This window comes from Lethenteron reissneri, chromosome 32 (assembly GCF_015708825.2).
Source record: "Lethenteron reissneri isolate LAM-NWPU_2019-01 chromosome 32, ASM1570882v1, whole genome shotgun sequence".
NCBI classification, from domain to species: Eukaryota; Metazoa; Chordata; class Hyperoartia; order Petromyzontiformes; family Petromyzontidae; genus Lethenteron; species Lethenteron reissneri.
Window position 1 is genome coordinate 5,346,914 of NC_083810.1, and position 17,286 is coordinate 5,364,199.

At 53.6% G+C, this 17,286-nt stretch overlaps 1 protein-coding gene across 3 annotated transcripts in view; it reads right to left on the bottom strand.

The window, feature by feature from the left end:
• The window catches only part of SACS (sacsin molecular chaperone), a 33,337-nt gene extending 27,270 nt beyond the window's left edge, over positions 1 to 6,067 (bottom strand). Inside the window, exon 1 of one of the 3 annotated variants that reach the window (XM_061563788.1) lies at positions 5,945 to 6,067. In XM_061563788.1, coding sequence (XP_061419772.1) covers positions 5,945 to 5,947 — 3 coding nt within the window. In that variant the 5' untranslated portion in view covers positions 5,948 to 6,067. The remainder of the gene's footprint in view (positions 1 to 5,944) is intronic. The other 2 variants (XM_061563790.1, XM_061563789.1) reach the window with 2 other exon arrangements.
• Positions 6,068 to 17,286: the final 11,219 nt, after the last annotated feature.

Genomic DNA, 17,286 nt, shown 5'->3' on the forward strand with positions numbered 1-17,286 from the left:
CACTAGTTAGGCTATAGAATCACTAGTTAGGAAGTGACATCACTAGTTAGGGTGTAGAATGACTAGTTAGGAAAAGACATCACTCATCAATATGTGGCATCATTAGTTAGGGTGTAAAATGACTAGTTAGGAAGTCACATCACTAGTTAGGGTGTAGAATGACTAGTTAGGAAGTGACATCACTAGTTAGGGTGTAGAATCACTAGTTAGGAAGTCACATCACTAGTTAGGGTGTAGAATGACTAGTTAGGAAGTCACATCACTAGTTAGGGTGTAGAATCACTAGTTAGGAAGTGACATCACTAGTTAGGGTGTAGAATCACTAGTTAGGAAGTGACATCACTCATCAATCTGTGGCATCACTAGTTAGGCCGTGGCATCACTAGTTAAGCCGTGGCAGTAACAACAATGAAGGCGTGGTGGTATCGCAAGTTAATGTGGCACCCACTGGTTCGGGCGTGGCACCGCTCGTTCATGCACGATATCACCGGCATGCCACCACCACCACGCCCGATTCGTACGCGCAAGGCTCCCCGGGAGCCGTGGAAGAAAAGGCTCGGTATTTCATACGTGGAGGGCCAAATCGTGCGGCAGCCGGCCGCGTTGTGTGTGTCTGTGTATGTGTGTGTCTGTGTGTGTGTGTCTGTGTGTCTGTGTGTGTGTGTGTCTGTGTATGTGTCTGTGTATGTGTCTGTGTGTGTGTCTGTGTGTGTGTCTGTGTGTGTGTCTGTGTGTGTGTCTGTGTATGTGTCTGTGTATGCGTCTGTGTTTGTATTCCGCGCGTAGACGAGCGCCTTCCCCCGCACGAAGATTAGGATCCGCGTTCACTTTCACGACTCCACGCTCACCGTGGCCCCGACAAGAGCGAGCAACGCAATGTGCGTGTGCTGAGGGTACTGTGTGCTGTGTGTGGGTGGAGGGCTGTGTGTGTGCTGTGTGTGTGCTGTGTTGGGGTGCTGTGTGTGTGCTGTGTGTGCTGTGTGTTAGGTAGTGGGCTGTGTGTGTGCTGTGTTTGGATGGGCTGTGTGAACGGTGTGTTGGGGTGCTGTGTGGATGTTGTGTGCTGTGTGTTAGGTGGAGGGCTGTGTGTGTGTGCTGTGTGGGATGCTGTGTGTGTGTTATGTGGAAGGCTGTGTGTGTGCTGTGTGTGTGCTGTGTGGGATGCTGTGTATGTGTGTTATGTGGAGGGCTGTGTGTGTGCTGTGTGTGTGTGCTGTGTGTGTGTGCTGTGTGGGGTGCTGTGTGTGTGGTGCTGTGTGTGCTGTGTGTGGGGTGCTGTGTGTGATGTGTGTGTGTGTTTTGTGGGGTGCTGTGTGTGTGTTTTGTGGGGTGCTGTGTGTGGGGTGCTGTGTGTGCTGTGTGTGGGTGCTGTGTGTGGGGTGCTGTGTGTGGGTGCTGTGTGTGGGGTGCTGTGTGTGCGTGCTGTGTGTGCTGTGTGTGTGTGCTGTGTGTGTGTGCTGTGTGTGGGTGCTGTGTGTGGGGTGCTGTGTGTGTGTGCTGTGTGTGTGTGCTGTGTGTGTGCTGTGTGTGGGTGCTGTGTGTGGGGTGCTGTGTGTGTGTGCTGTGTGTGTGTGCTGTGTGTGTGCTGTGTGTGGGTGCTGTGTGTGGGGTGCTGTGTGTGTGTGCTGTGTGTGTGTGCTGTGTGTGTGCTGTGTGTGTGTGCTGTGTGTGGGGTGTGTGTGCTGTGTGTGCTGTGTGGGATGCTGTGTGTGTGCTGTGTGTGTGCTGTGTGTGTGCTGTGTGGGATGCTGTGTGTGTGCTGTGTGTGTGCTGTGTGTGGGTGCTGTGTGCGTTTTAAAAGGCCGCGTGCACGCCAGCAGAGCGCCGTACCTACGCGATGCAGCACAGGACGTGTGGACTTGTGTGCAGCACTGCCTCGCAGTGCAGCACTGTGATTAAAGCTGAGCGTGCTGAGCGTGCTGAGAGTGACCGTCAGTGCTGTAGGATGAGAGGCGCTGTGTGTACGCTGTGTGTGTACGAGGCGCTGTGTGTGTGTACGCGGTGTGTGTACGGTGTGTGTGTGTACGAGGCGATGTGTGTGTACGAGGCGCTGTCGTGCTCGGCAAGGGAATGCAACCCCGGGCGCACTGCGGAACAGAGTGCACAAGAGCGTGCGAGTCGGTCGGTGTCTGCGTGTGTGCGTGTGTGTATGTGTGTGTGTATGTGTGTGTGTATGTGAGTGTGTATGTGTGTCTGTGTGCGTGTGTCTGTGTGTGTGTATGTGAGTGTGTATGTGTGTGCGTGTGTGCGTGTGTATGTGTGTGTCTGTGTGTGTGTCTGTGTGTGTGTGTCTGTGTGTGTGTGTCTGTGTGTATGCGTGTGTGTGTCTTTGTGTGTGTATGTGCATGTCTGTGTGTGTGTTCGCTCGGAGGTTCGGAGAGCCGTAAGGCGCTGCAAGGATGGGTGGTGGTCGCGGGTTGCTGAGGAGATGGAGTCTGCCTCAGTGGCCCGCGATCACAAATCACTATTTAACTCCATCAAAAAAGTAACCTGCAGCGCCTCACCTATTACCATCATTAGGGGAAAACGGTGATCCAATCTCCGACCCTCAGGAACAGGTTTGCAGATTTGCTGAGCATTTCTGTGAGGTCCTGGGGGAGGGGAAATCCCTCAGCCAGGAAAACATCATGGCCCAAAGTGGGGATAACCCTGCTGAGGCTGCGGTGCCTAAAATATTGGAAGAAGTCGCCCCCTGTGAGTGGCTGGCTGAGGTGCCATCTGTTGAGGAAGTACTGAAGGCGATCCGGAATCTGAGACCAGGAAAGGCACCGGGCAGAGATGATCTCCCAAGCGAAATGCTGAGGGAGGGTGGCGTTTGTGCACAGACTGCCCTATATGACATCATAACAACAGTCTGGACCACTGGACGTGTTCCGCAGGATTGGAAGGATGCCCTGGTGGCCCCCCTCTTTAAGAAGGGGGACCGCACAGACTGTAACAACTACAGGGGCATCTCACTCCTCAGTGTGCCGGGAAAGATCCTAGCAGGGATTATTCAACATCGCCTTGCTAGGCACGCTGAGGAGAGGCTTGCGGAGCCCCAATGCGGTTTCAGGAAAGGGCGGTCCTGCACAGATGCCATATTTTCTATCCGTCTGCTACAGCAGAGGTGTAGGGAATTCCAACAAGACCTACATCTCTGCTTTATTGACCTGGTCAAGGCCTATGATACCATCAGTAGGCCTGGGCTCTGGGCTATTCTTCGTGCTTTCGGAGTCCCTGACCCTCTGCTCACGATCATTAAGAACCTTCATGATGGTGAGCGGGCCCGGGTAAAACTACGTGGCCGGGAGTCGGACCCATTCCCTGTACACCTTGGGGTGCGACAGGGATGTCCTCTGGCTCCCACATTATTTAACATCTATTTTGACCACGTAGTTCGTGAAGCCTTCAATAGCTGTACCGGGGGAATTTTCATTTAGTACAGATACAATGGGAGGCTGATCGATGCCCGAGTGCGATCAAGGGATGGCTCCCTATTGGTCAACCACGTTATGTATGCCGATGATTTGGTAATAGCTGCTCATTCAGAGGAGGAGTTGGAAACGCTGCTGCTGAACCTGGAGCGTGCCACCAAGAGTTGGGGCCTTACCATCAGCCCCACCAAAACTAAGCACCTGCCTGGGTATTTTGTACCATCGGACACTCCACCCCCACAACTCCCAATCGGTGATGGGGCAGTTGTGGAGAGAGTGGAGAGTTTCCCATACCTGGGTAGTGTGCTTATGACCAGCTCCAGTTTAACAGCAGAGGTCTCACTCCGAATCAGTCGAGCGGCAATATCTTTTCATCAGTTGCGTAACGCTGTGTGGAAGCTACCTGGACTGTCGCTCCGTACGAAGCTTCAGGTCTTCTCGGCCACAGTCATTCCCTCCCTTCTCTACGCTTGCGAAACGTGGACCCCCCTAATGGAGCATCTTCGCCGGTTAGAAACATTTAGGCTGGCCTGCCTACGATCCATCCTGGGTTTAACCAGGCTGGATTGTGTGAGGAGCTCACAAATCCTTGAAAGATCTGGGCAAAGTCCCATCGGTGAGCTCCTCTGGCAGGCAAGGCTGCGTTGGCTGGGACATGTAGCCCGCATGTCCAGCCACCGCATGCCTAAGCAGCTTTTGTTCGGCCGGATCGAGGGGGCTAAACGGGCACGGCATGGGCTAGAGAAGAGATGGAGTGATGTGGTACAGGAGGACGTGGAGCTGAGTGGACTTGCCGATGACTGGTACCAGTGGTGTCAAGATCGGCCTCAGTGGAGGAGGCTCATGAAGGACGCTGCTGCTGCTGGGCAGTTGGAGGCAGTCGCCCTCCAACAACAACGGAGGGCGGAGAAGCGACGCTCACAACAACGAGCGGAGCGCCGGGTGGCTAAAGCACAGCAAGTTGGCACAGTAGGGGGCACAGGTGGTGCATCAGCCAGTCATCTCGGCCATCTCAGTCAGTTGACCCGTGGCACCTGGGTCTGCCCCGTGACCTCCTGCCAGCGGGCGTTCGACACTTCACGTGGCCTCAAGGTGCACTTGGCCTGGCACAATCGTCGTGGTGACGTCACAGCCACTTAGTGGCGAATGGCGGTTGTTGTTGTCTGTGTGTGTGTGTCTGTGTGTGTGTCTGTGTGTGTGTGTCTGTGGGGAGCGGTGGTGCAGCGGTTAGCGCTTCGCTGCGCTATGAACCTGGCGACCCGGGTTCGATTCCCGCTCACGGCCAACATCATAGTGACGATTATCTGAACCGGTCCTGGGCCTCCCCTAGGTCGACTCAGCCTGAAATGAGTACCCGGTGCGGTGTGTAAACATCGCCACTGGGGAGACAAAAGTTGTCGGGCGTGGTGCTGGCCACCCACCCCCTCGTGTACCGTTCCGGCCTTCACAGATAGTGCTCGCTAACAGCTCTTGCCCCTACAGCTCTTGCCCCTACTGTTAAGGCTGTACGGGGGATCTTTGTCTTTGTATGTGTCTCCGCGTGTGCAACGGTGAGCGCGCTGCGCTACGAACCCCGGCGACCAGAGTTCGATTCCCGCTCACGGCCAACACCAACACCACCAACACCAACACCACCAACACCAACAACACCAACACCACCACCACCAACACCACCACCACCAACACCACCAACACCACCACCACCACCACCACCAACACCACCAACACCACCAACACCACCACCAACACCACCACCAACAACACCAACAACACCAACACCACCACCAACACCACCAATAACACCACCACCAACACCACCAACACCACCACCAACACCACCACCACCAACACCACTAACAACAACACCACCACCACCACCGACGACGATTATTATTATTACTTGAACTGGTCCTGGGCCTCCCCTAGGTCGACTCGGCCTCAAAGCGAGTACCTGGCGCGACTTGCAGTAAACATCGCGCGTGTGTCTGAGAGTGGGCATGTCCCCTCGCACTGCAGCCTGTGTGCAGTGTGTGTATGTAGTGTGTGTGTAGTGTGTGTAGTCTGTGTGTGTGTAGTGTGTGTGGTGTGTGTGTGTAATGTGTGTGTGTAGTGTGTGTGTGTTGTATGTGTAGTGTGTGTAGTGTATGCAGTGTGGGTGTAGTGTGTGTGTGTGGTGTAGTGTATGTGTGTAGTGTGTGTAGTGTATGCAATGGGTGTGTGTATAATGTGTGTGTAGTGTGTGTGTGTTGTATGTGTAGTGTGTGTAGTGTATGCAGTGTGGGTGTAGTGTGTGTGTGTGGTGTAGTGTATGTGTGTAGTGTGTGTAGTGTATGCAATGTGTGTGTGTGTTGTGTCGTAGCGGCTACGACTTCGCCTCGCATTTGACGACGCCCGCCTCCCTCTCACCCACCACCCACCACGCTCCTCACTCCCTCATCACTCACCACACTCCTCACCCACCACTCACCTCACTCAACACACTCACCACTCACCCACCACTCACCACACTCACTACACCCACCACTCACCATGGCCGCCCCGCCGTCCCCTCAGCTCCCGGGCGCATCTCTGGGCGGCAGCGGCTCCCACTGCCTCCACCTCGACGTCTCCCTCCCCGTGTGCGGACCCGGCTCTCTCCTCTCTCTCCTCTCCCTCCTCTCCCTCCTCTCTCTCTCCTCCTCCTCTTCTCCTCTCTCTCCTCCTCCTCTTCTTGTGGCCAACATCCCCAGGGCCACCGCCCTGTTCGCTGTGCCGCTCCCTCCGCCCTCTCCCCTTCTCCCTCCCGTCAGCTCTCACTGCAACCGCGCTTCCTCACCACCAGCTACAGTAGACTTCACTTCCTCACCACTTCACTCGCTCACCACTCCACTCCCTCACCACTCCACTTCCTCACCACCTCCCTCACCACTCCACTCCCTCACCACTCCCTCCCTCACCACTCCACTCCCTCACCACACCCTCCCTCACCACTCCCTCCCTCACCACTCCACACCCTCCCTCACCACTCCCTCCCTCACCACACCCTCCCTCACCACTCCCTCCCTCACCACTCCACTCCACTCCCTCACCACTCCACTCCCTCACCACTCCACTCCCTCCCTCACCACTCCCTCCCTCACCACTCCCTCCCTCACCACTCCCTCCCTCACCACTCCACTCCCTCTCCACTCCCTCCCTCACCACTCCACTCCCTCCCTCACCACTCCACTCCCTACCTCACCACTCCACTCCCTCCCTCACCACTCCACTCCCTCCCTCACCACTCCCTCCCTCACCACTCCCTCCCTCACCACTCCACTCCCTCTCCACTCCCTCCCTCACCACTCCACTCCCTCCCTCACCACTCCACTCCCTCCCTCACCACTCCACTCCCTCCCTCACCACTCCCTCCCTCACCACTCCCTCCCTCACCACTCCACACCCTCTCCACTCCCTCCCTCACCACTCCACTCCCTCCCTCACCACTCCACTCCCTCCCTCACCACTCCACACCCTCCCTCACCACTCCCCTCCCTCACCACTCCCTCCCTCTCCACTCCCTCCCTCACCACTCCACTCCCTCCCTCACCACTCCACTCCCTCACCACTCCCTCCCTCACCACTCCCCTCCCTCACCACTCCACTCCCTCCCTCACCACTCCCCTCCCTCACCACTCCCTCCCTCTCCACTCCCTCCCTCACCACTCCACTCCCTCCCTCACCACTCCACTCCCTCACCACTCCCTCCCTCACCACTCCACTCCCTCCCTCTCCACTCCACTTCCTCACCACTCCACTCCCTCCCTCACCACTCCCCTCCCTCACCACTCCACTCCCTCACCACTCCCTCCCTCTCCACTCCCTCCCTCACCACTCCACTCCCTCACCACTCCCTCCCTCTCCACTCCCTCCCTCACCACTCCACTCCCTCACCACTCCCTCCCTCACCACTCCACTCCCTCCCTCTCCACTCCACTTCCTCACCACTCCACTCCCTCCCTCACCACTCCCCTCCCTCACCACTCCCTCCCTCACCACTCCCCTCCCTCACCACTCCACTCCCTCCCTCACCACTCCCCTCCCTCACCACTCCCTCCCTCTCCACTCCCTCCCTCACCACTCCACTCCCTCCCTCACCACTCCACTCCCTCACCACTCCCTCCCTCACCACTCCACTCCCTCCCTCTCCACTCCACTCCCTCACCACTCCACTCCCTCCCTCACCACTCCACTCCCTCACCACTCCACTCCCTCACCACTCCACTTCCTCACCACTTCACTCCCTCCCTCACCACTCCACTCCCTCACCACTCCACTCCCTCCCTCACCACTCCACTCCCTCACCACTCCCCTCCCTCCCCACTCCACTCCCTCACCACTCCCCTCCCTCACCACTCCACTCCCTCACCACTCCACTTCCTCACCACTTCACTCCCTTCCTCACCACTCCCTTCCTCACCACTCCCTCCCTCACCACTCCACTCCCTCACCACTCCACTCCCTCACCACTCCCTCACCACTCCACTCCCTCACCACTCCACTCCCTCACCACTCCACTCCCTCACCACTCCATTCCCTCACCACTCCCTCACCACTCTCCCTCCCTCACCACTCCCTCCCTCTCCACACCCTCCCTCACCACTCCACTCCCTCACCACTCCACTCCCTCACCACTCCCTCACCACTCCACTCCCTCACCACTCCACTCCCTCACCACTCCACTCCCTCACCACTCCATTCCCTCACCACTCCCTCACCACTCTCCCTCCCTCACCACTCCCTCCCTCTCCACACCCTCCCTCACCACTCCACTCCCTCACCACTCCACTCCCTCACCACTCCCTCACCACTCCACTCCCTCACCACTCCACTCCCTCACCACTCCACTCCCTCACCACTCCATTCCCTCACCACTCCCTCACCACTCTCCCTCCCTCACCACTCCCTCCCTCTCCACACCCTCCCTCACCACTCCACTCCCTCACCACTCCACTCCCTCACCACTCCCTCACCACTCCACTCCCTCACCACTCCACTCCCTCACCACTCCACTCCCTCACCACTCCATTCCCTCACCACTCCCTCACCACTCTCCCTCCCTCACCACTCCCTCCCTCTCCACACCCTCCCTCACAACACCACACACTCCCTCACCACTCCACTCCCTCACCACTCCACTTCCTCACCACTCCACCTACTTCCTCCTTCGGCTGTTGCTTCCCCTGCTGCACATTCTCAACGTGGATTCGCTCGCAGTGTCCATCAGACGCCGCCGCGGTGCGCCGCTTCCACGACCTCCATCCTCCGCGGGGCTTTTCTGGAACCTGGTCTGACAATTGTGGGACCCATCAAACCCCTCGGGAAGCATTCTCAGACACGTGTTTGCAATCATTCTCTCTGGCGCAATGTATGTATTGTTTACGTATTTAAATTGTTTTTTTTATTAACATAGGTGCTGAGCACAGGCCCACATCGTAAAGCGGGCTCGCAACAAAATGCACCATCAACGTTGTAAATACGTAAGGGGTTAACACGTGTCTTGGATTGAGTGAGGTTATAAGAACTTGGTGAAAGATGATGGTGGGAGGGCATTTCCTGCTTTTTTGTGTTTAGTTTGTTGTCCTTCCCCCGCACCTCCGATTAGCACAGTTGGCTACGTACGGTGCAACAGAAGTTCAACATTCATACAAAGAGGAATCAGATTGCTGAGACCTGCGGTGTGGTGGTGGTGGTGGAACACGATGTGGACGAGACGGAACAGCCAGCCTTGTAGACCGAGTCCTCAACAGAGTAGTTCACGGGGACATTAACCAGGGTAATAACGATAACAGAATGATCAGGAAGTATCTTTGGTTATTTCGGTAAAGTCACGTATAAAGATAAAATAATACATTAAATTAAATACTAGCATACTTATTTTATCTTTATACGTGACTTTAGCGAAAGAACCAAAGAATAATTCCTGCAGTCACGAAAGCTCCAAATTAAGTTTGATCAGGAAGTGACTAACCGCCGGAAAGTGAGTGACTGGAGTGGCATTTCGATTTAAAGCTTTCGTGACTGCAGGGATTCATCTTCTTGGTTCTTTCGGTAAAGTCACGTAGAAAGGGAAGTAATAAAATAATAAAAATAAAACATAATAAAACAATTCTCACGACGTTTCGGCTACAAAAAGAATGTGCATATGAAGAGGAATTTAGCATATTCATGGGAAATGCGTAGGAGGTGGGCGGGGGGGTTTAAAAGTCATATTATGCCCATATTTGTTAAGGCGCCCTTCTTGCACCTCCAACCCAGCGTATATATAAGCTCCTAGCTTGGTAGTGTCTCATTCTTTACCTGAAGACGGCTGCTTGCGTTGTAGCCGAAACCTCGTGAGAATTGTCTTATTATGTTTTATTTTTATTATTTTATTACTTCCCTTCTACGTGACTTTACCGAAAGAACCAAGAAGATGGAGTGGCATTACTGGCAGTCACCGACTTACGAACATAATTCGTTCCTGATGCCCATTCGTAACTCGAATGGTTTGTAAGTCGGAACACACAAACGCTCACTCCCAGCACGAGGCTGACTCGTTACGTCTCGCAAGAGGATCGCTCAGCTGAACAAAATAGTTCGCGGGTCAATTTTTCCAAGTGCCAGTTGCGTTTTAAGTGAAAGTTATAAATATGTATTTCATGGAAGCTTGTTCGTAAGTGCTCATGTTTGTAAGTCGGGTGTTCGTAAGTCGAGGACGACTACCTGTACTCATTTAAGATTACACATAGTAATCATTGGACACATATGGCAGGATCCTCTTAAAAATATGCATCAGACTCGTAAGGCTTTACTGGGTAAACACGTGTAATGATAATAAACAGGGAGTGATGGATCATGAATCACCCTGACGAACGCTTCACATTGAATTATATCGAGTACAAGGAGGTAGGAACTGGGTTCTTCGCCCGAGATATCACAACAGGACTCTAACTTCTACAAAATTTGTGATTTGTATAGAAGCAGTGATAATTGTGCTTTGTATAGCAGGAGTGATAATTGTGCTTGGAATTAATGCTTTCGTACGGAAAATAAAACCAAGCCTCGTCATGGATGACGCAATAGCCAAATGAGTAATACAATACAACCATTCCATGACAGCTCAGATGGGATTGTTGTGCCAAACAGATTAAGGGGTTCACTGTGGATACTAATATAGATAAATACGGCGGGAGGAATTGGAATTGTCAGTCTTGCGCGGTATTACCCTCGACCAAATGGTGTAGTTGCCAAGGCATATCGCTAACGATCCTCTCTGAATATCAACCACGTGCTGTCTGCAATCCCAAGCTGGCAAAACGTAACCCTGAGGGTACCACCACACACACTGTACGCATATAGCATCTGTACAGGATGACGTGGCATCGCAGCACCGTGAGGGATGGCAACAGCATCGGGGTGCTTCAGCCACCAGTGGATAGATAATGGCTCGTATCATAATTACAACCGGCCAATGTGGCTCAGCGACAGAGCAAGCGGCTCACGATCACAAGGTCGCGAGTTCAAATCCTGGCTGGAGGTTGGCTCAGCCCACCATCCCGCGAGGGTGGATAAATAAGTAACACTTTGTAGAGAAGTTAACCGTGATTTTGCGATGGATAGACTCGCCCCACCACAGGAACATGGAATTTCCACCACTGGCTTATCATTGTAAATATATGAGCATTTCCTCTGTGCCCATTTGAGTAAAACAATTAACTACCTAATTTTGATGCTAATAATGAGGACAGCATGAGCATGTCACATCTGCAAACATATAACACCCAGCAGGTGAACTCAAATTGGTAGAAACACACGCTGACGACGCAGTATTAATGTTTAAATTAATACAGCACGACCCACACAACCTTCACACCCCTTACTCTTTGCAAATGAAATACTCTGCTGTATGTACTTTCCAAAATCCACGTCAGCACTGTGACTTGTTAAAGCAAAACAGCGGGCCTTTGTCTACAGTCCCGCATTGCTTCATCTCAAGTTTACATTGTATCACGACAGACGTGTAATGCCTCGTCTGACTGTTAATTTAAAAAAAAATTGCCTATTCTATTGTGTAAGAAAACTTCACAAAAATCCAAAGCTGGTAAAAAAAACGGAGAACACATGCCGCGTGGCCTGTGTGCCTGTGTGTCACACTGGAGGCATGAGCTGATTTCAGTGGCTTCAGCATCTGCCTCAGGGCTTGGCACATTGTATCGCCAAAGCGCCTTCACGTTCAGTGGCGGCACAGGTCGCTGGCGTACATCACTCAGGGACACCGCCCCTGCATAAACTACTCTCATACGACAAGGAGCATCAGACCTCTGGGCAAGACAAACACCTTCACGATAGAGACGCATGCTGCTGGTCGGGGTAGCTGGTTTGGTTTTGATATGCTTCAAAAAATATTTAAAAAATAGGCTGCATTTTATTATGGGTAAAACCACGTTGTCATGAATATCTATGAGAAACTGTCGTTGGCACCAGCCTTAAGATGACTAAACTTTTTTTTATCACAGTGGACCTCAAATTATACAAATTATCTTACTTGGATACATGCCTTCACTTGTCCACTATTTTGCACGAGTTTTTTTTAATACCATACAGTTGACAATACAATTTTCTGAGCACAAACTCAACGTCCCAAAGGGTCAAACGGGCAGCAACCAACATCACTATCAAAGTTGTATTCGGCAGTTTAAACGTCTCTTCAATTGAACCTTATGGCGGGACCCCTGGGTCACGAATAAACGGAAGTCAAAATCGCGATGAATTAATACATTGTTTGCGACTCCGTCCCACCGCGCACATCAACGCCGCGACCCGCCTGGCACGGATCGTTCTGTTGACGCGTCGTCCAAGCGCAGCAGCAGCGAGGACGAATTCGCAGAAGCAACACAACTTTAATTAGCGCATCGTGTAGAGCTCGTCGAGAGGAATAGATCGCCGTGTCGTTCGCCTTCAGCAGACATAAAATGACGTCGCAACGCAGTTGACGCGAGAGCCGGGGGCTTATGGGACCCTGGGGTCCCGCCACAAGGTTCAATTGAGCAAAGTTATTAACGGAGCTCGGAGGTGAGAGGGGTGGGGGGGATGAAAGGGGATTCCAAAGTGGAGCAGTTGCGAGGGAAGAGATAGAAGATGAGTGAAGTGACCTGCAGGGCGGTTCGTGAATCAGTCTGGAGGAGACGAACCAGCGCGTAGGACAGAGCCCGCTATATGGGAGTGGGACTCGACGAGTGAGGTGGCAGCAGCGATAGAAGAGTGACAAAGAGGCGACTGGCCACTGATGAGCGATGGAATGACCGCGGTGAATCGATAAGTGCTGGATCACCGATCATTCTGAATTCTATCTGGTGCAGTGAGGTAGGGAGCTGGGTGCTTCGTCCCAGCTGGGACAGCAGCGGTATTCCAACATCAGCCGAGTTTGTAGCAGCGGTAATGATTCATTATTCGGAGATGAGAAGGCGTACGTACGCGAAATAAAACCCAGCTTCGTCATTGCCTCAATAGCCCGCGATGAGTCGTCCAACGCTTTAGACGGAAGAAGCCGCACGTCACACGGACTGCAGTTGGAATATCTCGGCATTCTCTCGTGCAAGTGCCAACAGGTGCGCAGGTAACCAGCCACCTCGTTGGTATGGGGCTGGATGAGGCTTTGTGCGGGCGTAGACTTGCCCCAGCGAGTTGGGGGGGGGGGGGGGGTAGGACTGCCTTCGTTTCACAAAGACTTAACGCAGCGTCCCGCCTCGGGGCTCACGTGCCTGCAACTGTGCACACTCTTCGCTTGTGTTCGCAGTGGAGGCCGCAACTGGTGTGTCATCATTCGCCACGGGCGCAGTCGTTGATAACCATCGCAGCCGACTGCGCGCATTTTCACACAGTGGAAGCCAAAGTGATCCCCTGCTCAAACGAGCATTGGGGCTGTGCTCATCTGTCTGCAGTCCTAAAGCCAGCGGTGTCAATTCTACATTCCGATGGCGAGTCGATTCACGGGAATAGATTTCCCCGCAAAGCGGTAATAATTTTATACAACCTGAAGTTACGATGGTCATCCCCGTAACCAGGGATTGAACTCGCAACTCGTTGATTGCGATCCGCTCGCTCTACCGCTGAGCCCCTGGCCACTTCACAACGGGATCTCGACAGAGATGGACACAACGCAATATATTATTGTTCATCAATGGCCATTTCATTTGCGGCGGCCGCCAAGATGTGAGGGCTGCACGGCTGATGGTGTTGGTGATTCATGTTGGATTCGCGCAGCCGATGGAACACCACTGGCTTCCAGTTCGACAGCGCTTCACGTACAAAGTCGCTTGTCCTCTGAGACAAAGCACACGCTCTGGGTCAACCGGCCTATTGGGCTTCCGCTGTCTCGTCCCGTATCTTCCTTCCATGTCACAGCTTCTGATCTGACTCAAGGTGCCCCTCCTTCTGGGATCAAGCCAAGGGATCAAGCCAAGGGATCAAGCCAAGGGATCAAGCCAAGGGATCAAGCCAAGGGATCAAGCCAAGGGATCAAGCCAAGGGATCAAGCCAAGGGATCAAGCCAAGGGATCAAGCCAAGGGATCAGGCCAAGGGGTCAAGCCAAGGGATCAAGCCAAGGGATCAAGCCAAGGGATCAAGCCAAGGCGAATGTCGCTTCTCAGCTCGAGTCGTCTGGAATTCGCTCCCTCCACTCTCACTGGGCCCTACGCTGGGGGTCGCTGGCGTCTTCAAGTCAGAAGACGAAGACTTCTCTCCCTCGTGTTAATTTACTCTCCCGCGTTCCTGAATGCACACTCTTTGGGTTCAAGTCGTGCGCCTTCTAATTGTGATCGTGAACGATGGATGATGGTTCATTCCGCGGAGAATGATCCGATCGACCCAGCACAGTCTGCGAGTGTAAACTCTGAATGTCACATTGCTTCGTTTGGCACGTAAACCGTTCCTCTGGAACCCGTTTCTGCGGATTCCATTGTGAGCAAAGCCCCCTCTGGGTACTTCACGGTTACGCGGAGAGTGATTGAGTTCAGACGCTGGTGGGTTTTTTTCTTTTCTGGAAGATTTGCTGGTTTATCCAGGATGTTTCTGTTGCGCGTCGTCGCTTTAAGATGTTCTCTGTTCATAGTTTGTTTGTTGCGGTTGCACCCGACTCTAGAGCCGCATGGCTCATAGGGCTATACCTAATAAATGAAAACTTTAAACTTGGTGGATGATGATCTTCCCACGCTGTGCAGGTTGGCAAGGTTATTTGAACATATTTCCCCACGCTGGTCAGTCGGTAAAGGCGGCGTCTCTAGACACGGGAGCATAGAAGTACAGCACAACACTGGATGTATGTTGAACTTCTTTCGCGTCGTACGTAACCAACCGCGCTAATCGGAGGTGCGGGGGAAGGACAAATCTATCGGCCTGCAGCCCTAATAAGGTGGCCTTGTTTGTGTGCACAGCGAACAGACTCAACCCTGTTTCGCCTCCGAGATCTGAGATCGCGCGCGTGCATTCTGATTGATTTGGCTCGAGCGGCTGTCGGCAACGTATATAAAAATGTAACCCGCAAAAACAAAGTTTCTACTATAAATCCTTTATATGCGTGGCGGCTAGAGTCCTCTCGTCCTCTGGCTTGAGATGGCTGCCACCTATGGGTCAGATGATTGCTTGCCACCATTAAGCAATTGGTAATTAAATATAAAAAAAAAATCCTAAAAAGTGTAAAATTTTGGAAAAAATGTTTCACGAAAATAGATTGTCACGCACAACGAGTCTGTGTGCAAAATGTCAGCTCGATTGGATCACGGGAAGTGGGTTAAAAAACGACCGAAAGATTTGCACGGTCGTAAGCGCGCAAGCAAGCAAGCAAGTGAACTTAATATAAAGGATTTAAAAAGAAGAAGAAGAAGAGCCACATTTATTTATTTTAATTCCCCCCCCCCAAAAAAACTCCATATATCCAGATCCGCACAATGCAATGTGAATACGAGACGGTGGCGCTTAATGAATAACTGTCGCGAAGCAGCCCTTGAAGAGCCGCATGTTTGGCGATCCTCCCTGGGCTGGAGCTTCATGAGGGTTACTCAACCTGGTGCGTACACACGGGGTCACACGTGTTGTACTGCGTACACACGAGGCCACGCGTGTTGTACTGCGTACACACGGGGCCACGCATGTTGTACTGCGTACACGCGGGGTCACACGTGTTGTACTGCGTACACGCGGGGCCACACGTGTTGTACTGCGTACACGCGGGGTCACGCGTGTTGTACTGCGTACACACGAGGCCACGCGTGTTGTACTGCGTACACACGAGGCCACGCGTGTTGTACTGCGTACACACGGGGCCACGCGTGTTGTACTGCGTACACACGGGGCCACGCGTGTTGTACTGCGTACACGCGGGGACACACGTGTTGTACTGCGTACACACGGGGTCACGCGTGTTGTACTGCGTACACACGGGGCCACGCGTGTTGTACTGCGTACACACGGGGCCACGCGTGTTGTACTGCGTACACACGGGGCCACGCGTGTTGTACTGCGTACACGCGGGGACACACGTGTTGTACTGCGTACACGCGGGGACACACGTGTTGTACTGCGTACACGCGGGGACACACGTGTTGTACTGCGTACACGCGGGGTCACGCGTGTTGTTCTGCGTACACACGAGGTCACGCGTGTTGTACTGCGTACACACGGGGTCACACGTGTTGTACTGCGTACACACGGGGTCACACGTGTTGTACTGCGTACACACGGGGTCACACGTGTTGTACTGCGTACACACGGGGTCACACGTGTTGTACTGCGTACACACGGGGTCACACGTGTTGTACTGCGTACACACAGGGCCACGCGCGTTGTACTGCGTAAACACGGGGTCACACGTGTTGTACTGCGTACACACGGGATCACACGTGTTGTGATGCGTACACACGGGGTCACGCGTGTTCTGCGTACACACGGGGCCACACGTGTTGTACTGCGTACACACGGGGTCACGCGTGTTGTACTGCGTACACACGGAGCCACACGTGTTGTACTGCGTAAACACGGGGCCACACGTGTTGTACTGCGTACACACGGAGCCACACGTGTTGTACTGCGTAAACACGGGGCCACACGTGTTGTACTGCGTACACACGGGATCACACGTGTTGTACTGCGTACACACAAGTCACACGTGTTGTACTGCGTACACACGGGGCCACACGTGTTGTACTGCCTACACACGGGGTCACACATGTTGTACTGCGTACACACGGGGCCACACGTGTTGTACTGCGTACACACGGGGCCACACGTGTTGTACTGCGTACACACGGGGCCACACGTGTTGTACTGCGTACACACGGGGCCACGCGTGTTGTACTGCGTACACACGGGGCCACACGTGTTGTACTGCGTACACACGGGGCCACACGTGTTGTACTGCGTACACGCGGGGCCACACGTGTTGTACTGCGTACACGCGGGGTCACACGTGTTGTATTGCGTACACGCGGGGTCACACGTGTTGTACTGCGTACACACGGGGTCACACGTGTTGCACTGCGTACACACGAGGTCACACGTGTTGTACTGAGTACACACAGGTGCACGGCGCGTCGTCTACGCGTGCGTTTGTAGCATGGGGAAATGAGCTGGGGGAGGGGGGGGTGCACGTATGATCATTCGGCTCGAATCCATAAAACAATAAATGTCTCTATTTGATCGGCGCAGATGAAGCCCTGGGTATCCTGCAAGCCCGGCCTTGCCCCGCGTGTGCGCCAGCACGCACCCACGCGCCGTCAATGTATTATTTGAGCTGGAAGACATACAGACAGTCCTAGTGTCTTTTTCATCAAGCCCACGGCGGCGTGATGTGGTGGTGGTGGTGTGTGTGTGTGA